Below are 23,470 nucleotides of genomic sequence, written 5' to 3'. Positions count from 1 at the left end.
CCTTGTGAATTTGGGAGGCGAGGCAGGGAGGACCAGCCGCGCTGCGCTGCGGTGACCGGCAGTAACCCCGCGCGGGGCGCCCTCGGCCGGGTCAACGACCGCCCTCGCCCGCTGCGGCCCGCGCAGCACCAGAGGCCGCCCGGCCCATCACCCTATCGCCTAGCAACGCCCACTCGCGCGCCGCCATTGGTCCAGCGCGCACGCCCCCGGCCCCCGATTGGCTGAGGCTGCAGAGCGAGCCACGCCCCCGGCCCGGCTTTGCTCGGCCCGGACGCCGGCCCTTCAGTCCTTAGGCCCGGGGGTCCGTCCGGCCCCCAGTGTGGCCCCAGTATAACCCCCAGAGTGACCCAAGCAAGCCCCGTCCCGTTTCCACTGCGCGCCGTGCACACGTGGCCCCCGAGGCCCCGGGGGTGGGGGCGGCCCCGGGAGGCGTGGGGCGCAGAAGGGAAGTCGTGGGGCGGGGGTGACGCTGCGCCCCGCCCCGGCGCCCCCAGAGTCCCGGGGTCCCCAGCCCGGCGCCCCCCTGGCGCGCCCCCGCGCAGAGTCCCGGCGTCCGGCGGCGGCGCGCGGCATCACCCCACTGGCGGCGGCGCGCCTGGTCCCGGGGCGCAGCCCTGACGCTCATTGGCCTGGGCGGCGCAGCCAAGCTGTCAGCCCATGTGGCGTGTCCGCGCGGGGACGGCAGCGGTTAAATAGCGCCGGCGCGGGCCTAGAGGGAGCCAGAGAGACGGAAGCGGCCCGGCCTCCCCTCCGCCGCGCGCTCCATCCTCGCTCTCCCTCCGCCGCCCACGCCACCGCCCGCGCCCAGACCAGGTACGAGCGGCCAGGCCGGGCCGGGGTCGGGAGTTGGTTGCCGGGGACCGGAGTCCTGGGGCCGGGCAGGGGCCGGGGCGTGGGTGGTGCGGTCAGGCTCGAGGGGGCGCCGCCGGCCCTCATTTTCCGGCCTTGGGCGCGCGTCGTCTGGCGCGCCAGTGGTGAGGGGTCGCCCCGCACAGCCTGCCCTGGTCTCGGGGTCCGAGCCCCCGGTCTGGATATTCGAGCCCCACGGGGCGCCCGAGGCCGGGCGGCGAAAGGCCCTCGCGGCATGCCCCAGGCCCGGCGGGGCAGGTGGGCGGATGGCGAGGGGCGGACGCCCAAGAGAGCCGCGAACAGCCATTTTGGTCTTGGGCTGGGCCGGGCGGCTGCGGACCCTCGAGGGCCTGTAGGAGCCCCCAGCCTCCCGTTGTGCGCCCAGCTCCCGCCGCCCACAAGGGCCTCGTTTCGGGCCAGGCCGCCGAGCCCCTCCATCCGCGGCGTCCCCCCACCTCCGGGTGCGGGATAGCCGAGTCTCAGCCGACCGGAGGGCCCAAGAAGAAAGGAGGGTGGTGGGTGGAGGAAGCGCGGGGCCGGATGAGGACGGCTTCCCCACCACGTGGGCTCCGTTTGGAGCCCCCGAAGTTCTGGGGGGAGAGCGGCTCCTGCCCCGTACAGCCTCGCGGCGGCGCATGCGAGGCCGTGCGCTCTGCAGGGGTCTCCACCCCCTTGCCTCGTCCCGCCGGACTCCGCGTGAATAGCAAGTAGGGGGAGAACAGAGCGGGCGCTTTCTGGAGAAGCAGGCGCCCCGGGAGCTGGTGCCTCTGGGCCGGCAAAGGGCTCTTTATTTGGCGCTGGGGGAGGGGGCTCCCTCTCTGCCGGGACAGCAGGGTGATCAGGGCACCCAGGGAAGACGCTCTCTCCACTTGCTTGTGCTTTCCCTTGCTCAGAGAGACGCTGGAGGGCCGCTGGTTGGCGAGTCCAGCGGTCATTAGCGCCATGAGGCCCTGGAGCCTTGGCGGAAGTGTGCAGGATCAACCCTGGCCTTGCCCCCTTCCTCAGGGGCTGTACAGGAGCCTCCATCCTGGACCCACAGTCTCAGGGTAGCCTAGGCTCCCTCGTTGGCGCCTTGGGGACCTGGGTCTGGGTAGGCAGGCAGGCTGCCTGGAGGTTGGCAAGCAGGACTCTTGAGGCCTCAACCTGTGCAGGTGTGTGGGTCTGGGTAGCACTTGCCTGGCACCTGACCAGGAGTAGTTCTCCAGGTCGGAGCTCACTGGAGCGGCCATACAGGCTGGGTCTGTCCACTGTGGGGCAGGGACCAATTTTGCCCCAGAGCCCCATCAGGCCTTGGCACTCTCAGTGCCCGAGCCGTTGGCCCCAGCATGGAGAACAGTGTGGGGTGCTGAGTGCAGAGTCGGCCAGTCAGCGTGGGCGCCCCTTCTCACCCCCATGTTTGCCCTTTCTCCTTCACCTGCTAAATTCCCTTAGCCAGCTGTTAATAGGCTGATGGCCAGGCAGCCCCTTCCTAGGAAGGGTTTGGGCCCTTCTCTGGGCTGGCCCTGCCTGCCTCCCACTGTGAGGCCCCCTCCTGGGACCACTGCAGCAGGGAGTTGCAGCAGGGCCGTTTTGGGGTCATCCCAGGCCAGGGCCAATGCCCAGAGAGCCCAGCACTCCCAGTGAGAGGTGCAGGCAGGCTGGACCAGAGTGGACTCCCCGCCTCCCAACCACCGTACACATACTTCACCCAGGGCATCCGTCCCGGCTGGCACACAGCGCAGGAGCTGGCCATGTGGATCTTTGTTGTGGGGCTTTCTGAGCTGCTGCTCTCAGACCCTTGGGTGGGCCAGATGGAGGAGGGGGGTCAGGAAGCTGGGGCCGGGGGAGCAGCTGGGCCTCCAGTGAGGCTGCAGACTGGGAATGTGGGAGCTGAGGTTGACCAGTGTCCGGACCCCCACACCACCCTCCCTGCAGAGAGAGCAGCCATGGAGGAGGTGGTGATCGCTGGCATGTCCGGGAAGCTGCCTGAGTCGGAGAACTTGGAGGAGTTCTGGGCCAATCTCATCGGTGGTGTGGACATGGTGACGGATGATGACAGGCGGTGGAAGGCAGGTAAGTGGGCCTGGGTTCTCCTCTCGCTGCCGCTGGGTACACAGTCTCCAAGCTACCAGGACAGGTCCGCTCTGGCCTGAGCTCCCGTCCCACCTGCAGAGCCAACGGTCACCCAAGGTGAGGCCACGCTGCGGGCTCTTCCTGCGAGATGGTGCCAGGAGAAGACTCAGGGCGAGGGAGAAACTGGGGCCTCTGGCCGGTGGGCTAGGGACTGAACTCCAGTCCGCAGGAGACTGAGGGCTGGCCCTGGGCATGGTCTTTGCCCACTTCACAGATGAGCTAGGTAAGCTGCTAGGGGGCAGATCCAGGGCCAGGCCAGGTGGGTGAGCACCTCCGGCCCCACTGCCCACCACCTGGTCCCTGCAGAGCCTGGCCAGCCACTGCTGGCCCACGTGTCCCAAACTGTCAGATAAGACATCAGGCTCTCCCAGGAAGCTGGTTTGACTCCCTCACGCCCAGTAGGTTCTTCTGCAGAGCGGCTCTACCTGATCTACGGGATGTGAGTCAGTGTGGCGGAGCCTGGCCTGGCCTCAGCCTCTGGGGCCAGTGGCAGACCAGGCAGGGGGTCTCCAGCCGGGACAGGACAGTGGTGGGTAGGAGGAGCGGGCACTCCCCCCCCCCCCAGTGCTGTGCTCTGGGGCACCACCCATGAGGCTGCCCCTAGGGCCCCCTCTCAGAAGTGGGCCCACCCATCCCGGGGAGCCTTGGCTCCCTGTTGCCGCAGGGACGCCACTGTCAGTCACTCGGGGCTGTGAGGTTCTGTGGCTGGCCCCTCCATCTGCGTGTGTTCCACAGGACTGTATGGCCTGCCCCGGCGGTTAGGCAAGCTGAAGGACCTGTCCCGGTTTGACGCCTCCTTCTTTGGGGTCCACCCCAAGCAGGCGAACACAATGGACCCCCAGCTGCGCTTGCTTCTGGAGGTCACCTATGAGGCCATTGTGGACGGAGGTGGGTCATCAGGAGGCTGACAGCCAACCTGGGACTTCTGAGGGCCCATCCCTGGGGTTCCTGCTGCCCCTCTTGAAAGCGTTTCTCCATTTTGCTTCTAAGAGCAGCACATATTCATAACAAAACATCCAAAACATAGAAGCTGTTGAGGAGGGAGCGGAGTCCTGGTCTGGGGCCGATGGGCTGGGGAGGCATTTGCCTTGGGCAGGTCACGTTTCACAAGTGCACACCAGAGGTGTCCCAGGCTTGTCCTAATGCCCCAGTTACCTCACTCCCCATTGCATGGCTGATCTTGGGGGCGAGGGCAGGGTGCCAGGCAGAGTAGGAGGTGAGATTTGGCCCCAGGACTCTTGCCCTCCACACTGTCCTCCGCCGGGTTGTGTCTGGCCTTGGACAAGTGCCTCGAGGCCAGCTGCCCCTTGTCCCGGGGCACAGACTTGTCCCAGGGACACCAGGGACATAGAAGTCCTGCCAGGTGGGAGAGGGGAGGCTGCCATGTGGGTGAGGCCCCTCAGTAGGTGAGTGGTGAGAGCTCAGCTCTGAGGGGGAACCTGGGGCCTGCCTGCTCCCACCTGTGGTCCACAGGGTGGGTATCCTGACCTTGCAGTCTCTCGTCCTGCAGCAGATGCTAAGTAGTCTCTGGGGTTGACACTGAGCGTGACGGGGTCATGGACACGTGCTGCCTGGGGTGGAGTGGAGGGGAGGTGAGAGGACCCTGGTAGGGGAAAGTGGAGGCCTTTCCACTGCCCAGGCCCCACCGGGAGACCTTGGATGCTGCTCCCCAGGGGCTGGCCAGTGTCCCTCCCTCCTTCCCAAGCCTGGACACTCAGCCTTTGTCTCTCTCTGTCTTCTTATCTTGGCCTGCCCAGGGCAGGCCGCCCTCAGGGCTCACCAGACCCTGCCAGCAACACCAGGGGCCAGGGGAGTAGCCTAGGGACAATGCTGCCCTCTGTCCCCACCTCCAGCTGTCTCTGGCTGCTGCCTGACCCAGAGCCTGGAGCCCCACCTGGCACCCCGCCCGTGCCTGGGCCCCGGTTCCTTGTGACCTGGTTATCCGTTCTCAGCCCTACCTGGGCTGGCCGCCCCACTGTGGCTCTGCTCTCTTTTCCCTGGCCCACCTCGTCCCCTCCAGGGTCAGGCTGAGATGGAGCCTCCTCTCACCCAAGCCAGAGAGGCTGAGAGACGAGGCCTCACCTCCCAGAGCTGGGTGGTGGGCTGGGCACGTCACAGCAGCTAGGGCTGACCTCTGTCTCCTACAGGCATCAACCCAGCTTCCCTTCGTGGGACGAACACCGGTGTCTGGGTGGGTGTGAGCAGCTCTGAGGCCTCAGAGGCTCTGAGTCGAGACCCTGAGACCCTCATGGGCTACAGTATGGTGGGCTGCCAGCGCGCCATGATGGCCAACCGCCTGTCCTTTTTCTTCGACTTCAAAGGTGGGTGCACACACAGCTCCTCTGGGCCTCAGACTGGGGCAGGGTGGGGCCGGACGGCAACTGAGACCTTCCAGACTCTGACCTCCCCTCTCCGAGGAAGGCCTGCAGGGGCGAGGTCCCGGTGTCATAGGCTCCACATGGAGGGCACCTGCTAAAGCTGCCAGGGCCCCAAGGTTGGGGGAGTCCCACAGCTGCACTATGCCCTTGCCTGCAGGGCCCAGCGTTGCCCTGGACACAGCCTGCTCCTCCAGCCTGCTGGCCCTGCAGAGCGCCTACCAGGCCATCCGCAGTGGAGAGTGCCCCGCGGCCGTTGTGGGGGGCATCAACATCCTGCTGAAGCCCAACACCTCGGTGCAGTTCATGAAGTTGGGCATGCTCAGCCCTGAGGGCTCCTGCAAGTCCTTTGATGCAGCAGGTGAGGGCGGAGGGCGTGGGAGCACAGGATAGCACCCCCAGCCCCCGTTTCACCCTACACCAGCCCCTGAGCTCTGCCCTGAGCTCCTAGGCCTGAGGTGCCCTCTGCCCCCAGGGGACGGCTACTGCCGTGCAGAGGCTGTGGTGGCCGTCTTGCTGACCAAGAAGTCCCTGGCCCGACGGGTGTATGCCACCATCCTCAATGCTGGCACCAACACTGACGGCTTCAAAGAGCAAGGTGGGAGTGGGCCCAGGCAGGGTGAGGGTGGGGCTGCAGACGGTTAGGTGATTGGTGGTGTGCTGAGGCCTGGCCCCACCCACAGGAGTCACCTTCCCCTCCGGAGAGGTGCAGGAGCAGCTCATCCGCTCCCTGTACGAGTCGGCCGGGCTGACCCCTGAGTCCCTGGAGTACATCGAAGCCCATGGCACTGGCACCAAGGTGAGAGCCCTGCCTGACCCTGTGCACACCCCACACCCCACGCCAGAGGCGCCGGGGTGGAGTCCTGACGTCCCTGAGTCCCCCACAGGTGGGCGACCCCCAGGAGCTGAACAGCATCACGCGGGCCCTGTGTGCCACCCGCCAGGACCCCTTGCTGATCGGGTCCACCAAGTCAAACATGGGGCACGCGGAGCCCGCCTCGGGGCTTGCAGCACTGGTCAAGGTAGGCGGGCGGGTCTGGGGCCATCCTGCCCCTGCCTCCTCAGCTTCCTGCTGCCCGGTCTGGGGAGGATCCCCACAGGCTGTGCTGTGGAGTGTGGGCCACTGAGACCCAGAGAGCAGGGTGCCAGCATGTAGCCATTCCCTGCCCTAGTTCACCGGGCCAGACATTTTGCCCAGTACTGCTCCACAAGAGACCAAGCCAGAGGGTGCGGAAGCAGCGGGGCGGCCCCACCTCTCCGGGGCTGCCCTTCCCCATGGCTTGCTGACCAGCTGGTAACCCAGAGCATCCCGGTCACCACTGCTCAGGCTCCCTGGGTCACTGTAGCCACCTGTCCGCAGCTCTTAGATCGGGACCTGGGGTGGGGTCTGGCTGAGGGACCTTTGTGTCTAGATCCACGGCCATTAGTCTGGAGGTGGCAGGGGCCCTAGGTGAGGCCCAAGGCCGAGAGGGGAAGGGGCCTGCGGCTTGGTCACCAGACCACTGCACTGGGGCTGGGCAAGGCTTGGGGGAAGGAAGTCTGTTGCAGTGGGCAGGTGGCCTCAGAGTGTCCTCAGGAAGGGAAGTACCTGAAGCCCACCCTGACCAGCAGGGCAGGGAGCCCGGGGCTGGCCACCCCACTGACCATTAGGCACCCATAGGTGCTGCTGTCCCTGGAGCACGGGGTCTGGGCCCCCAACCTGCACTTCCACAGCCCGAACCCCCAGATCCCAGCACTGCAAGATGGGCAGCTGCAGGTAGTGGACCGGCCTTTGCCCGTTCTCGGGGGCAATGTGGGCATCAACTCCTTCGGCTTCGGCGGCTCCAATGTGCATGTCATCCTCCGGCCCAACTCCCAGCTGCCCCCGCCGCCTGCCCCGCACTCTGCCCTGCCCCGTCTGCTGCGGGCCAGCGGGCGCACCCTTGAGGCTGTGCAGGGCCTGCTGGAGCAGGGCCTCCAGCACAGCCAGGACCTGGCCTTCGTGAGCATGCTCAACGACATCGCGGCCACCCCCATGGCCACCATGCCCTTTCGTGGCTACGCTGTGCTGGGCGGCCAGGGCGGCGACCAGGAGGTGCACCAGGTGCCGGCTGGCAAGCGCCCGCTCTGGTTCATCTGCTCCGGTGAGCCCCCGGCTCCCCAGGTTGTCCCCGAGGGCAGTGGGGGCAGGGCCGCGCAGCCCTGCCCTGACGCCTCTCACTGGGACAGGGATGGGCGCACAGTGGCGCGGGATGGGGCTGAGCCTCATGCGCCTGGACAGCTTCCGCGACTCCATCCTGCGCTCAGACGAGGCCGTGAAGCCTTTGGGACTGCAGGTGTCGGACCTGTTGCTGAGCACAGATGAGGCCACCTTTGATGACACCGTCCAGTCCTTCGTGAGCCTCACTGCCATCCAGGTGCACCCCTGGGGTCTGGGGTGAGCGGGCCGGCAGGGCGGTCAGCCTGGCGTCCCCGGGACTGGCATGACGCACCCTGTTCCCCCAGATTGCCCTCATAGACCTGCTGACCTCCATGGGCCTGCGGCCTGACGGCATCATTGGGCACTCCCTGGGCGAGGTAGCCTGCGGCTATGCCGACGGCTGCCTCTCTCAGGAGGAGGCTGTCCTCGCTGCCTACTGGAGGGCCCAGTGCATCAAGGAGGCCAACATCCCGCCCGGGGCCATGGCAGCTGTGGGTAGGTGTTGCCCTGTGCTCCCCCACCCCACTCCACCCATGGGCCTGAGGGTCTCCGTGGGAGGGGACGTCTACGCTGGCACCTTCGACATTGGTGCTGGGCAGAGGCAAGGTCCTGGGGTGACTCGCCAGCCACCGTCCTCCTCACTTCAGGGTGAGAGCGACCCTGCCAGCCTGTTCCAGTGTGCCCTGTATGGCCTCCCCGAGCCTGATGGCCTTGGTGCTCGGCACACTTGCCCATGGGCATCAGTAGAGGCCAGCCTGGTTTTCCCATGAGCCTGAGCTAAACCCCTAGGGGGCTGCAGGGGAAGGAGTGGGCCTGTTCGCACTTCAGGCAGACAGGGCTGGGGATGGGAGGACACCCGAGAAAGCCTGAGGGACTGGCAGGAGAGTGAGGCCAAGGTCCTCTGTGGTTGGTCAGACGTAGGAGCCTTTGGCGTCAGTACTGAGCCGAAACTGGCTCCCCCCTGTGGGGTAGCATTAACGACACCTCTGCCTGAGATCAGACACGGCAGGGGTGAAAGCGCCTCGTAAAGGTGCCACTCTCTGTCGTTAGGGCCACCCCGGCAGCGTCTTCCTCCCCCTGGGGAGGGGCCGAGTGAGGGTGCCGGCTCCCTGTGGCCACCTTCTGAGGCTGTCTCTGCCCTCAGGCTTGTCCTGGGAAGAGTGTAAGCGGCGCTGCCCCCCTGGTATCGTGCCTGCCTGCCACAACTCCGAGGACTCTGTGACCATCTCCGGACCTCAGGTGGGCCCTGGGAGGCGAGGCCTCATCCCCAAGTCCCCTCCTATCCCTCAGGGTGAGCTCTGCATGGGGAGCCGGGCACAGGCCTAGGACTGCTCGTCCAGCGCCCCTGCCCCCTCCCCGCCCCCACCCCAGGCCGCAATGTCCGAGTTCGTGCAGCAGCTGAAGCAGGAGGGTGTGTTTGCCAAGGAGGTGCGGACAGGTGGCATAGCGTTCCACTCCTACTTCATGGACTCCATCGCCCCTGCGCTGCTGCAGGCCCTCAAGAAGGTGGGTTGCTGCCCCATGGGCTGCCTGGCGGGGGCCTCCCGGAGGACAGGCGGGCAGGCGGGCCCACGCTCCCTCACGCCGACCCAGCCTGGCCGTATGCGCAGGTGATCCGGGAGCCACGGCCCCGCTCCGCGTGCTGGCTCAGTACCTCCATCCCTGAGGGCCAGTGGCAGGGCCGCCTGGCCCGCACGTTCTCAGCTGAGTACAACGTTAACAACTTGGTGAGCCCCGTGCTATTCCAAGAGGCACTGAGGCACGTGCCTGAGCACGCCGTGGTGCTGGAGATCGCCCCCCATGCCCTGCTGCAGGTGCGCGCTGGTGGGGCAGGATGGTCAGGTCCGGGAGGGATGGCGGTCGGGGGCATGGCAGGGAGGCAGGCTGGCCGGGCTCTGTGTGGCCTTGTGGGGGTGGGTGGGAGCTAGTCAGAGGGAGGCCCAGCCTGTCTCTGCCTCGCAGGCTATCCTGAAGAGAGGCCTCAAGTCCAGCTGCACCGTCATCCCGCTGATGAAGAAGGACCACAGGGACAACCTGGAGTTCTTCCTCGGCAACGTGGGCAGGCTCCACCTGATGGGGTGTGTCCCCTCTCCCTGCTTGACCCCTGGGAGCCCCTCAGCCACAGGCTGGCCTTGAGATCGTCCCCAGGAAGTGGGCCTGTGGGTGCTGGGCCACTGTCACACCCTCGCTGCAGCCCCCACCCCACCCTGTCTCGGTCATCCCTGGGCTCTTAGGGGAGAATGGTTGGCAGTGGGTCGGCAGTGGGTATAGCAGGGTGGTCCCGGGGACAAGTGTGCTCCTCACATCTCCCCTCTCCACCCTCCAGCATTGACATCAACCCCAACGGTCTATTCCCACCCGTGGAGTTCCCGGCTCCCCGGGGGACCCCCCTCATTTCCCCCCACATCAAGTGGGACCACAGCCAGACTTGGGATGTGCCTGCCGTGGAGGACTTCCCCAGCGGCTCCAGCTGCTCCTCTGTCACTGTTTATAAGATCGGTGAGTGAGATGTGGGCAGGCAGGGGCGGCTCCTTCCTCCTGGTCGCTGGCACTAAGGCCCATGCCCCACAGATGCCAGCCCTGAGACCCCTGACCACTACCTGTTGGATCACTGCATCGACGGCCGCGTAATCTTCCCCGCCACTGGCTACCTATTCCTGGTCTGGAAGACGCTGGCACGAGCCCTGGACCAAAACATGGAGCAGGTGCCTGTGGTGTTCGAGGACGTGACGCTACACCAGGCCACCATCCTGCCCAAGACAGGTGAGGCAGGCGGCTCAGGATGCGGGGCGGGAGTGCTGCCTGCTGACCCCTGCTGCTGACCTCTGACCCTGCTGCCTGCAGGGACCGTGGCCCTGGAAGTGCGGCTTCTGGAGGCTTCGTGCACCTTCGAGGTGTCTGAGAGCGGCAACCTGATCGTGAGCGGTGAGCAGGGGCACCCGCCCAGGCTGCAGAGTCCCTGGTGGGGGTCTCTGGGTGGACCCTGGCTGCCAGCTCAGCCCGGCCCTGCCCTCAGGCCCTTCTGCCACCCCTGCCCACAGGGCAGATACACCAGTGGAAGGACCCCGATCCCAGGCTCTTTGACAACCAGTATGGCACGGACCCCACACCTGTAGACCCCAATGCTGCGTTCCACCTGAGCCAGAGCGACGTGTACAAGGAGCTGCGGCTGCGGGGCTACAACTACGGCCCCCACTTCCAGGGCATCCTCGAGGCCAACCTCGAAGGTGGGTGCAAGGAGGCCCCACTTTATACCCAGGAACGTGCTTTGGGGCTAACTCCTGCTGCCCAGCGTTAGATGCCCAAGCCGGGTGAAGGGAAGGCAGTTGTTGGTGTGAGGGGGCCACATGCAGGAGAGGGCCCAATGGGGGAGAGACCCAACCTGGCCGAGCTGACGGTCCCTCCACCCCAGGTAACACAGGCCGGCTGCTGTGGAAGGACAACTGGGTGACCTTCCTGGATACCATGCTGCAAATGTCCCTCCTGGTCCCGGGCCATCGCAACCTGCGCCTGCCCACGCGCATCACCGCCATCCACATCGACCCCACCACCCACCGGCAGAAGCTGTACGCGCTGCAGGGCGAGACACAAGGTAGCCCTGCCCTGGCCCCGCACACTTGTGTCCCTGCGCCAGGCGCTGCCCACACTTACCCAGCATGTCCCCGCAGTGGCCGACGTGGTAGTGAACAGGTGTCTGAACAGCATAGTGGCCGGCAGCGTCCACATCTCGAGGCTCCATGCCTCGGTGGCCCCTCGGCGACAGCAGGAGCAGCTGGCACCCATCCTGGAAAAGTTCTGCTTCACACCGCACGTGGAGAGCGGGTGCCTGGCTGGGAGCCTGGCCCTGCAGGAGGAGCTGCAGCTGTGCAGGGGTGAGGCCTGCGCCCACCCCCTTCATCCCGGGGTCCAGCTCCCAGTTCCTGTGCCCAGTCTGGCAAAGGGGAGCTCATCACCTCCCCTCATCGCCCCGTCACAGCCCCTCCTTCATGTGGAGCCCACATCTGCCTTCCCCTCATGAGTGCCCCCAGGCCTGGCTCCCCCCGCCCAGAGCTGATGTCTTCAGAGGAGGCCTAGGACACATAGGTGACAGATTTGTTCCCTCCTATCTGTGCCCCCAGCCAGCCGCACAGGCGTAATGCCATGAGACAGCTCCCTGCACAGGGCTCACACCCAAGCTGATGGGTGGGGGGAGCTGGGGAGGGGCAGCTGGGCTGTCAAGGCACTGAACCCGCCCTCTGCAGAATCCACCCTCTGTGGGGCTCACACCTGGGTGGGAGGCAGAGCAGCCCTTCACCCACCTAGTGATCCCGATGGTTGATGCCAGTTTCTAGCCCTGGAGGACTGGACTGCCCACTCCGTCCCTCTATTTGCTGTCAATGGGCAGAGCCGGGCGGTGGGTCCTGCTTACCTCCGAGTCCCTGCTCCAGGCAGACACCAGTTGCTGGGGGACCTTCAGGAACCCCAGCCCAGCTGAGGCTCTTCCCTAGCACCCGTCTCTCTCCTCCCCAGGGCTGGCACAGGCACTGCAGACAAAGGTGGCCCAGCAGGGGATGAAGATGGTGGTGCCCGGGCTGGACAGTGCCCAGGATCCCAGGGAGGCCCCGCAGCAGGGCCTGCCTCGACTGCTGGCCGCCGCCTGCCAACTGCAACTAAATGGGAACCTACAGCAGGAACTGGGCCAGGTCCTGGCCCAGGAGAGGCCCCTGCTGTGTGACGACCCCCTGCTCAGCGGCCTCCTCGACTCCCCAGCACTCAAGGCGTGCGTGGACACTGCCCTGGAGAACACGGCCAGCCTCAGAATGAAGGTGGTGGAGGTGGGTGCCGAGCGCAGAGGCAAGCACTGTGCATGTGGACCCAGACGCAGGCAGCCCCAAGCATAAGGAGGGCTGAGGCCGCTCAGACACTGAAGGGGAAGGGGCACAGAGAAGGGACTGAGGTGGGCTCCGCGGGTGCTGTGGACAGGGCAGCGCTGGCCAATGGCCTCAGCGGAGTTGGTGGGTGGGTCTTTCTGGGAGACGCCCAGCTGAGGGGGTGGGTGCGCCTGCCCCGTGGCAGCTGATCCAAGAAGCTGTTCCACCCCAGGTGCTGGCTGGTGACGGCCGACTGTATTCCCGCATCCCGGCGCTGCTTAACACCCAGCCCCTGATGCAGCTGGACTACATAGCCACTGACCGCCACCCCCAGGCCCTGGAGGCTGCCCAAGCCAAGCTGCAGCAGCTCGACCTGACCCAGGGCCAGTGGGACCCTGTGGACCCGGCCCCCAGCAGCCTGGGCAGGACTGACCTCCTGGTGTGCAACTGTGCCCTGGCCACCCTTGGTGACCCGGCCACGGCCGTCGGCAACATGGCGGCTACCCTGAAGGAGGGAGGCTTCCTGCTGCTGCACACGCTGCTCGGAGGTTACTCCCTGGGGGAGACTGTCGCCTTTCTCACCTGCTCTGAGCCGCATCAAGGGGGGCAGCACCTCCTGAGCCAGGTGTGGGGCGGGGCCGGGATGGGGAGGGGCTGGGATGGGGCGGGGCCAGGAGGCTGCCGAGCACTGACCCCCCAACGCACAGGACGAGTGGGAGAGCCTATTTACCGGGGCATCCCTGCACCTGGTGGCCCTGAAGAGGTCCTTCTACGGCTCTGTGCTCTTCCTGTGCCGCCGGCCGGCCCCGCAGGACAGCCCAGTCTTCCTGTCCGTGGAGGACGCCAGCTTCGGATGGGTCGACTCACTGAAGGTCAGTCCCTCCCAGCCCTGGCCAGGCCTGACTGACGCAGCTCCAACGCTGGGGCCTGGGGAGCCCCCAGAAGCCAACCCCTCCCTCGTTCTACAGAACATCCTGGCTGACTCCTCCTCCCGGCCCGTGTGGCTCATGGCCGTTGGCTGCACCACCTCAGGTGTCGTGGGCATGGTGAACTGTCTCCGAAAAGAGCCTGGCGGGGACCAGATTCGGTGAGATGCCCACTGAGCTGCATGCCCCTTGCTCCTGCCCTCCAAGCCCCTCCCCCCAGCTTCCCCTCACCTGTCTGGCTGCCCATAGGTGCGTCCTGGTGTCCAACCTCAGTAGCACATCCCCCATCCCTGAGATGGACCCAAACTCCTTGGAGCTGCAGAAGGTGCTGCAGGGGGACCTGGTGATGAACGTCTACCGGGACGGGGCCTGGGGGGCGTTCCGCCACTTCCCACTGGAAAAGGGTGAGCCCCCAATGTGCCACCCTGCCCCCCTAGGCTCCTCACCTCGCAGCTGGGTGGGCTGAGAAGGAGAGGGCAGGGGGACCCTGCCCGGAAGCCCTGCCCAGCCCAGGGCTGCACGTGACCCTGTGGCAGCTCCACTTTCTGTCACCCACAGAGCGGCCAGAGGAGCAGACGGAGCACGCCTTCGTAAACATTCTCACCCGAGGGGACCTCTCCTCCATCCGCTGGGTCTGCTCTCCTCTGCGCCACGCCCAGCCCACTGGCTCTGGAGTCCAGCTCTGTACCATCTATTATGCCTCCCTCAACTTCCGAGACATCATGCTGGCCACGGGCAAGCTGTCCCCCGATGCCATCCCAGGTACAGGCAGCACACAGTGGGGGGACCAGAACAGAGACCTTCGGGGCCAGGACCTGGGAAGAGGGGGTCATCACCCCGCAATGCTCAGGAACCTGGGAGGCTCCTCAAACCCAAGCTCACACACTGGGGTCCTCCTGGGGAGATAAGGGCCTCATCCGCCATCTGCCCCCAGGAAAATGGGTCGCTCGAGACTGCATGCTGGGCATGGAGTTCTCCGGCCGAGATGCCAGAGGCAAGCGTGTGATGGGGCTGGTGCCCGCCGAAGGCCTGGCCACCTCCATTCTGGTGTCTCAGGACTTCCTGTGGGACGTGCCTTCCAACTGGTGAGTCAGTCAGGGCTGTGACCTGGGGCCCAACATGGATGTGGCCAGGGGTCAGGCCAGAACTGACCCCTGCGCTGTGCCCATAGGACCCTGGAGGAGGCAGCTTCAGTGCCCGTCGTCTATACCACAGCCTATTACGCATTGGTAGTACGCGGACGCATGCAGCCAGGGGAGACAGTGCTCATCCACTCGGGCTCAGGCGGTGTGGGTCAGGCCGCCATTGCCATCGCTCTCAGCCTGGGCTGCCGCGTCTTCACCACCGTGGGTAAGCCTACAGCCCTTCCCAGAGCCCAGGACTGCCCCTCCAACGCCTGACGCCCAGACTTACCAGCAACGTCTCTCCCCACCAGGGTCAGCTGAAAAGCGGGCATACCTCCAGGCCAGGTTCCCACAGCTCAACGAAGCCAGCTTTGCCAACTCCCGGGACACGTCCTTCGAGCAGCACGTGCTTTGGCACACGGCCGGGAAGGGTGAGTGGCTCCCATCACTAGCCAACCACCATCCACCCATATTCTCAGCCTCTTCTTCCTCCCATCCCCCCCTCTCCGGCCAAGCTGGAGGAGACACCGGCCCAGGCAGGGACAGGGTCTGGCCTTCCGGACTTGTGCCACGTTGGCTGGGCAGTGGTCTTGACTGTGAGGACCCCTCTTGCCCCCCCCACCCCAAGGTGTTGACCTCGTCCTGAATTCCCTGGCGGAAGAGAAGCTGCAGGCCAGCGTGCGGTGCCTGGCCCAGCATGGTCGATTCCTGGAAATTGGCAAATTTGACCTTTCCAACAACCACCCCCTGGGTGAGGCTGGGCAGCAGGCCGGGTGGGCAGGGGGCTGTTGGGCAGAGCGGGGGTCCACAGGGTGGGCTGTCAGCTGAGTGGTGAGGCCCCCACCTGCCCACCTGTCCAGGCATGGCCATCTTCCTGAAGAACGTGACTTTCCACGGGATCCTGCTGGACGCAATCTTTGATGAAGACAGCGCCACCTGGCGGGAGGTGTCGGCGCTGCTGCAGGCGGGCATCCGGGACGGCGTGGTGCAGCCCCTCAAGCGCACCGTGTTCCCCAAGACCCAGGTGGAGGACGCCTTCCGCTACATGGCCCAGGGCAAACACATCGGCAAAGTGGTCCTCCAGGTGAGTAGGGGGCCCCAGGCACCCCCAGCTCCGGCCCCTGCCGGCAGTGTGTGAACAGGGATGCTGCTTGGGCTGCAGGTGCGCGAGGAGGAGCAGGAGGCGGTGCTGCAAGGGACCAAGCCCACCCTGACGGCGGCCTTGTCCAAGACCTACTGCCCAGCCCACAAGACCTACATCATCACAGGGGGCCTGGGTGGCTTCGGCCTAGAGCTGTCCCAGTGGCTCATGCTGCGAGGGGCCCAGAAGCTGGTGCTGACCTCCCGCTCTGGGATCCGCACAGGTGACCGGCCCCAGGGAGCACGAGGGTGGGGCGGTGGGAGAGGCCTCAGTCAGCTCCCCCTCATGTTGCTCTCCGGGCACCTGGGCTTAGGGCCAGAGCCCTGATTTGCCCATCCCCACCATCTGTGTCCCGCAGGCTACCAGGCCAGGCAGGTCCGTGAGTGGAGACGCCAGGGTGTGCAGGTCCTGGTGTCCACCAGCAACGCCAACTCGCTGGATGGTGCCCGGAGCCTTATCACTGAGGCCACCCAGCTTGGGCCTGTAGGAGGCGTCTTCAACCTGGCCATGGTGAGGATGGCTCTGAAGGGGCTGGAGCCAGCTGCCCAGGGAAGCCCCCCGCCCCGAGCAAGCCCTCCAAAGCCCTGGGGCAAAGGCAGGTGCTAAGATCCCCTCACCCCAGGTCCTGAGAGACGCCATGCTGGAGAACCAGACCCCTGAGTTCTTCCAGGACGTCAACAAACCCAAGTACAGTGGCACCCTGAACTTGGACAGGTGGGCTCCTCCCTTCTCTCTCTCCTTCTCCCAGCCCTCCCCCACACAGCCCTCACACTGCTGTCCAGAGACCAGGCCACAGGCCTCTGCCGGGGTCTGAACCAAGGGTTCGGGGAAGTGGAGGCGGTTTGGCAGGCGAGCCAGGGATCCTGCGCATGTCGGCCGGTGGGCTGGGGAGGCCGGCTGGGGGTGACTCAAGAACCCACAGGGTGACCCGCGAGGCATGCCCCGAGCTGGACTACTTCGTGGTCTTCTCCTCGGTGAGCTGCGGGCGTGGCAACGCCAGCCAGACCAACTACGGGTTCGCCAACTCCGCCATGGAGCGTATATGTGAGAAGCGCCGGCATGACGGCCTCCCAGGTGGGCCCGCCCGCCCCTCCTCCTCCACTCCTGCGGTGCCACCCTCACTTGTGCCCCTTCTCACCCCAGCCCCCCACCCTCCCTCACCCGCAGGCCTCGCCGTGCAGTGGGGCGCCATTGGCGATGTGGGCGTCGTGCTGGAGACCATGGGTACCAACGACACAGTCATTGGCGGGACGCTGCCCCAACGCATCATCTCTTGCATGGAGGTGCTGGACCTCTTCCTGAACCAGCCCCACCCCGTCCTGAGCAGCTTTGTGCTGGCGGAGAAGAAGGCCGCAGCCCATGGTGACGGCGGCAGCCAGCAGGACCTGGTGAAGGCTGTGGCTCACATCCTGGGTGAGGGAGCACCCTGCACCCCCCAACTGGCAGACACTCAGCTCCCCTGAGTCTGGTCTCCCTGGCTGCAGAAGGGGGCATGCCGGCTTGCTCATGGAGGGAGAGACACAGGTGGTCTGTGCAGAGCTGGGTGGGTGCTGCGTGCCGTGACCATAGTGATGATGGTTTGTGAAGACCCAGCCACCAGGGTAGAGTACCCACCAAGGCCCATCCCCCATTGCCAACTGAGTGCCTCTCCCCAGGCATCCGTGACTTGGCCACTGTCAACTTGGACAGCTCACTGGCAGACCTGGGCCTAGATTCACTCATGGGCGTGGAGGTGCGCCAGATGCTGGAGCGAGAACATGACCGGGTGCTGTCCATGCGCGAAATCCAGCAGCTCACACTCCGGAAGCTGCAGGAACTTTCCTCGCAGGCTGGCACAGCTGATGGTAGGTGTGGAGAGGGGTATCCCCGAAGCAGCACAGGTCCTCTCAGTGCTGCTGGCCTGTGAGCAGCCTGGACCGTCCCCAGGTCAGGGCTCGTCCATCTGGCCCCGTCCTGAGAGACCCTCAGTGGGAGCCCAGTGCCCCCACCCACCTCCTGCCCTAGCCACCAGCAGCCCCAGTCAGGTGTGTGCGTGTATATGTGTGCATGCTGGGGGTTTGTAGCAGGGGACCCCATGTGGCCCCAGCCCTCCCTGGCATCTGCCCCTCTTCACAGAGCTGGTGGCCCCCACACCCAAGGAGGACAGCCCGGCCCGGCAGCAGGCCCAGCTGAACCTGAGCACCCTGCTGGTGAACCCTGAGGGCCCGACCTTGACTCCGCTCAACTCTGTGCAGAGCTCCGAGCGGCCCCTCTTCCTGGTGCACCCCATCGAGGGCTCCATCACGGTGTTCCACAGCCTGGCTGCCAAGCTCAGCATTCCCACCTACGGCCTGCAGTGCACGGGAGGTGTGTCAGGGTCCTGCGGGGCCGTCCCCACAGCGGGCCTCCTCCGTCCCCCAGTGGGTTGGGGGTGACGTGCACGTCCAGACGAGGGCTAAGCCTCGTGCTGTCCCTGCAGCTGCACCCCTGGACAGCATCCAGAGCCTGGCCACCTACTACATCGAGTGCATCAGGCAGGTGCAGCCCGAGGGGCCCTACCGCATCGCTGGCTACTCCTATGGGGCCTGCGTGGCCTTCGAGATGTGCTCACAGCTGCAGGCACAGCAGAGCGCCGGCCCCACGAACAATAGCCTCTTCCTGTTCGATGGCTCGCACACCTACGTGCTGGCCTACACGCAGGTGAGGGCGGCAACGGCGCCCCTGGGGCCAGGTCTGGAGTCCCAGCCCCTTGTGCCGCCACTGCAGCAGCCCCTCCTCCCTTTGCAGAGCTACCGCGCCAAGATGACCCCTGGCTGCGAGGCGGAGGCCGAGGCCGAGGCCATGTGCTTCTTCGTACAGCAGTTCACTGACGCGGAGCACGGCAGGGTGAGTCTGCAGATACCGTGTGGCCGGGCCTCCCGACACCCCTGCCCCCCATTCCTGTGCCTGGCGCCACTCATTGTCCTGTCCTCCAGGTGCTGGAGGCGCTACTGCCCCTCGAGGGCCTGGAGGAGCGTGTGGCGGCCGCCGTGGAGCTGATCGCACAGAGCCATGCGGGCCTGGACCGCCATGCCGTCCGCTTCGCGGCGCGCTCCTTCTACCAGAAGCTGCGGGCGGCCGAGAAGTACACACCGCAGGCCACCTACCATGGCAACGTGACACTGCTGCGCGCCAAGACAGGCGGCACCTACGGCGAGGACCTGGGCGCTGACTACAACCTGTCCCAGGTGTGCGACGGCAAGGTGTCCGTGCACGTCATTGAGGGTGACCACCGCACGCTGCTGGAGGGCAGCGGCCTGGAATCCATCCTCAGCATCATCCACAGCTCCCTGGCTGAGCCACGTGTCAGCGTGCGGGAGGGCTAGGCCAGAGGGTCCTGCATGTGGGACCCACCCCGCTGGCCCCCGCACCCCACGTGCAGCCACCAGTAGGACCAGCGCCCTCCCCTCTCCCACCCCCCACCCCGGCTGCCCTGGGCGCGGGGCTGGGACCCGCGCCGCCGACTCGGAGACCTGCCCGGTCTGTGAAGAGTCAGCTGAGCCGCCAGCCAGGCCGAGCTTCCTGAATCGCGCGGGCTCTGCCACGCGGGTCCATTTGTCGTTTCTCCGTTTGGATTCTCCTATTTATTGGGTCGCCAGGGAGACGCCGGTTGGTCCACCTGTGAGGCCGGCGCGCGGGAGCCGGGCCGGGGCCCCATGATGCCGGCAGTGGAGCGGAGCAGCCCCGGGCACTGGGCACCCACCCTATTCGTCTGTGTTCATTTTTCAAGAAACAACATTCAAACTGCTGCTTGGATTTTGAAATTTACTGTAATTGTCTGTGTAAAGAACCATGTCTGGACCCTGTTTCATTTTTACACCAACCTGGTAGAAACGTTGTCTACTCTGGAGCCTCCCCACGATTAAACCGCACGTGCGCTCTGGCCTCTGGGCCTCCTTTCTTCCCTCCTCCCTGACCAGCCCTGTGAGCCTGCGCTGTCCTGGCCAAGTCCTGGTGGCCTGGAGGAGACCACCCTCTGCTCCCAGCAGGAGGGAGGGGGCAACGCCTGGCTCCTGAAAGCAGGCTGGACACCTTGAGGCAGGGGCCCCTCTATCAGGGAAGCTTGACCAGGAGGAGACAGGTATGCAGTCTGATAATCCACTGGCCTAATTGTGGGGTACCCCCTAGGGTACCCTTGCCAGATTTCCATATCCCTCAGGGAAACCTCAGGTTTTCTCTCCTGGGCCTCAACTGAGTGGAGGATACCCACCCACATTATTGAGAGTAAACTTTATTTGAAGTCACCTGATCATAGACGTGAAGCACACGGACCAAATACCTTCACAGCAACACCTAGGTGAGTGTTTGCTTAACTGGCCTAGTCCAGCGGAAGACTGACCATCACACAGGTTTAGGCAGAAGGAATGAAGGCTGCATGGAAGGAAGTAGTGGGGCAGGGAGGCCCCTGAGCATCTGAACCTCACCAAGCCGAGGGATGAGGTGGACACACTGGGCTGGAAGCTTCTGGGCCAACAGCAGAGGTGAGCTGGAGCAGGGAGAGAGGTGGGCCCTGCAATGGGCCAGGACTGAAGCTGGGGCCAGGGGAGCAGGCCCACTGCTAGACTTCTAGAAGGATGTGTTGAACCCAGAACATCCAGGGGCCCTTATATGTTCCTCAGAAAGTTCAACATAGAATTACCATGTGAGCCAGTAATTCCACTCCTAGGTATAACTCAAAAGAATTGGAAACGGACTCAGATACTTGTACACCAATGCTCATAGTAAGCAGTGTTACTCATCTACAACTGCTGAAAGGTGGAAATAATCCAAGAGTCTGTGAACAGATGAATGAATATACAAATGTGGTCTACCCACATAATGGATATTATTCAGCCTTAAAAAGGAATGAAGGGGGCTTCCCTGGTGGCACAGTGGTTGGGAGTCCGCCTGCCGGTGCGGGGGACACGGGTTCGAGCCCTGGTCTGGGAGGATCCCACATGCCGCGGAGCAGCTGGGCCCGTGCGCCACAACTACTGAGCCTGCACTCTAGAGCCCGCGAGCCACAACTACTGAGCCTGTGTGCCGCAACTACTGAGGCCCGCGCGCCTGGAGCCCGTGCTCCACAGCAAGAGAAGCCACCGCAATGAGAAGCCTGCGCCCCACAACGAGGAGTGGCCCCCGCTCACTGCAAGTAGAGAGAGCCCACGTGCAGCGGCGAGAACCCAATGCAACCAAAAATTAAATAAATGAATAAATAAATAAATTAAAAAAAAAAAAAAAGAAATAAAAAAAAAAAAGGAATGAAGTTCTGATACATGCTACAACATGTATCAGAATATAGTGAAAAGGTTTCTGGAGCACGTATGTTAATATCAGAAAAAGGTTTCAGAGCAAAGAATAGGTTAGATATAAAGGATCATTTCATAATGATAAAAGTGTCAACTAATCCAAAGGACGTGAGAACTCGTACTCCTATAACAGAGCTCCAAATTACAGAAAGTAAAAGATCTGGAAGAAGAATCGGAATTCCCTGGCAGTCCAGTGATTAGGACTCCATGCTTCCACTGCAGGGAGTGTGGGTTCAATCCCCGGTCAGGGAATTAAGATCCTGCATGCTGCATGGTGCAGCCAAAAAAAATCAGGCAACCTACAATTACAGTTGGAGATTTTCAAAACCCTTCTCAATAACTGAACAAGTAGAAAATCAGTAAGGATATGTAAGACTTGAGCAATACAATCAACCAACTGACATTTATAGACCAGCCAACAATAGCAGAATGTACATTCTTTTCAGATTCACATAGAACATCTACTAAGATGGTTCACATTCTGTGTCATAAAACCAGTCTCAATAAGTTGAAAAGAACTCAGCTTCTATAAAATATTTTCTTTGACCACAATTGAATAAAATTAGAATCAATAGCAAAAACATCTCTAGAATATCCTCAAATATTTAGAAACCAAATAACATACTTCCAATGACCCATGGGTTGAAGAAGAAATCAAAGAGAAATCAGAAAATATTTTGAACTGACTGAAAATGAAGACGGCATGCCAAAATTTGTAGTATACAGCTAAAGCAGTGTAGGGGAAATACATAACAATAAAGGCCTATGTCAAAAAAGAAGAAATTTCTCAAATTAATGACTTCAAATTCTGCCTTAAGAAACTAAAAAAGGAGCAAATGAAACCCAAACTAAGCAGAATAGAGGAAATAGTACATACCAGAGTGAAAGTCAAATAGGAAACAGAAAAGCAGAAAATGAAATTAAAATCTTCTTTGAGAAGACCAGTAATTCATAAACCTTAAAACAGATTGAGCTGGGAAAAAAAAATAGAAAAAACACAAATTACCGATAGTACCAGGAACGACAGAGGTGACATCACTAAGATTCTACATATATTAAAAGGCTACTAAGGGAATATTATGAACAACTTTATGCCAAACAATTGGACAACTTAGAAATGAACAAATCCCACACAAAACACAAAGTCAAGAAGAAATAGACAACCCAAATAACCCTACATCTATTGAAGAAAATGAATTTGTAGTTAAAAACCTTTCCACAAAGAAAACTCCAGTCCTGAGTGGCAAATTCTACCCACTATTTAACAGGAAAATGTTACCAATTCTACCCAAACTCTCAGAATTTTAGAAAGGAAACTAGTCTCGGTAAGTTCAAAAGAATTCAACTTATATAAAATATTTTTGGGATGTCTCCACCTGCTCAGACAGCCATAACAAAATACCATAGACTGAGTGGCTTAACAGGAATTTGTTTTCTCACAATTCTAGAGGCTGGGAAGTCCAAAATCAAGGTTCCTGCCCATCTGATTCCTGGTGAGAGCACCTCTTCCTGGTCTTCAGACGGCTGCCTTTTTGCCTCGCTGTGTCCTTTGGCAGAGTGAGCACAAGCCCTAGTGTCTCTACCTCTTCTGGTAAGGACGTCCATCGTGTTGAGTCAGGACTCCACCCTTATGACCTTTTGACCCCATTTAAGCTTTTTACCTCCTGATAGGCCTCATCTCTAAATAGTCACATTCCACATGAATGGAGAGGGGGACGCAATTCAGTCCATAGCAAGGGGATAATTTACCACTCTTCTGTGAGACCAGCATTACTTTTGATACCAAAACCTGACAAAGACATTACAGGAAAACTACCAATATCTATCATGATCATATATGCAAAAATTCAAAAAAAATTTTAGCAAATAGAATCATATAGTATAAAACATTATGACAAAATGGGGTTTTCCTAGGAATGCAAGGCTGGTTTAACATTCAAAAATCAATCAATATAACTCACCATATTAATAATAAAAAAAAATGATCGTCTTGGGACTTCCCTGGTGGCACAGTGGTTAAGAATCTGCCTGCCAATGCAGGGGACACAGGTTCGAGCCCTGGTCCAGGAAGATCCCGCATGCCACAGAGCAACTAAGCCCATGTGCCACAACTACTTAGCCTGCACTCTAGAGCCCATGAGCCACAACTACTGAGCCCACGTGCCACAACTACTGAGCCCACGTGCCACAACTACTGAAGCCTGCACACCTAGAGCCTATGCTCTGCAACAAGAGAAGCCACCGCAGTGAGAAGCCATGCACCGCAACGAAGAGTAGACCCTGCTCACCGCAACTAGAGAAAGCCCACGCGCAGCAATGAAGACCCAACGCAGACAAAAATTTTTTTTAAAAATGATCATCTCAGTGGATGTAGAAAGCAGGATCTATTGAACACAGATACACAAAATCCACCACCCATTTATGAGAAAAACTCTCAACCAACTAGGAATAGAAGGAAACTCCCTCAACCTGATAAGGCGTCTATGAAAAACATACAGCTATCATCAAACTTAATGGTGAAAGATGACATGTTGTCCAAGATCAGGAACAAAACAGAGATTTCTAGTGTCACCATTTCTACTCAACATTGTATCAGAAGTTCTAGCCA

General features: G+C 62.1%; 1 protein-coding gene across 1 annotated transcript; it reads left to right on the top strand.

Annotated features, from left to right (window-relative positions):
• The first annotated feature begins 715 nt into the window (after positions 1-715).
• FASN (fatty acid synthase) lies at positions 716-19,460 on the top strand. Its single transcript, XM_059909141.1, has 42 exons — positions 716-813; positions 2,764-2,901; positions 3,697-3,849; positions 5,109-5,282; positions 5,497-5,697; positions 5,812-5,934; positions 6,020-6,135; positions 6,224-6,358; positions 6,997-7,459; positions 7,545-7,732; positions 7,821-8,010; positions 8,660-8,754; positions 8,887-9,021; positions 9,126-9,329; positions 9,478-9,593; positions 9,842-10,014; positions 10,087-10,278; positions 10,360-10,440; positions 10,557-10,742; positions 10,928-11,107; positions 11,184-11,387; positions 12,025-12,329; positions 12,598-12,990; positions 13,073-13,237; positions 13,334-13,452; positions 13,541-13,695; positions 13,850-14,053; positions 14,226-14,376; positions 14,463-14,641; positions 14,727-14,846; positions 15,044-15,166; positions 15,276-15,499; positions 15,578-15,779; positions 15,915-16,066; positions 16,179-16,270; positions 16,479-16,630; positions 16,724-16,969; positions 17,212-17,400; positions 17,672-17,902; positions 18,015-18,235; positions 18,323-18,421; positions 18,511-19,460. The coding sequence occupies exons 2-42, from the start codon at positions 2,775-2,777 to the stop codon at positions 18,898-18,900; spliced, it is 7,548 nt and encodes a 2,515-aa protein (XP_059765124.1). The 5' UTR covers positions 716-813; positions 2,764-2,774; the 3' UTR covers positions 18,901-19,460.
• Positions 19,461-23,470: the final 4,010 nt, after the last annotated feature.

The sequence above is a fragment of the Balaenoptera ricei genome, chromosome 20, assembly GCF_028023285.1.
Source record: "Balaenoptera ricei isolate mBalRic1 chromosome 20, mBalRic1.hap2, whole genome shotgun sequence".
NCBI lineage: Eukaryota > Metazoa > Chordata > Mammalia > Artiodactyla > Balaenopteridae > Balaenoptera > Balaenoptera ricei.
The sequence above is the reverse complement of the archived record's forward strand: the minus strand, read 5'-3'. Positions and strand labels throughout refer to the sequence as shown.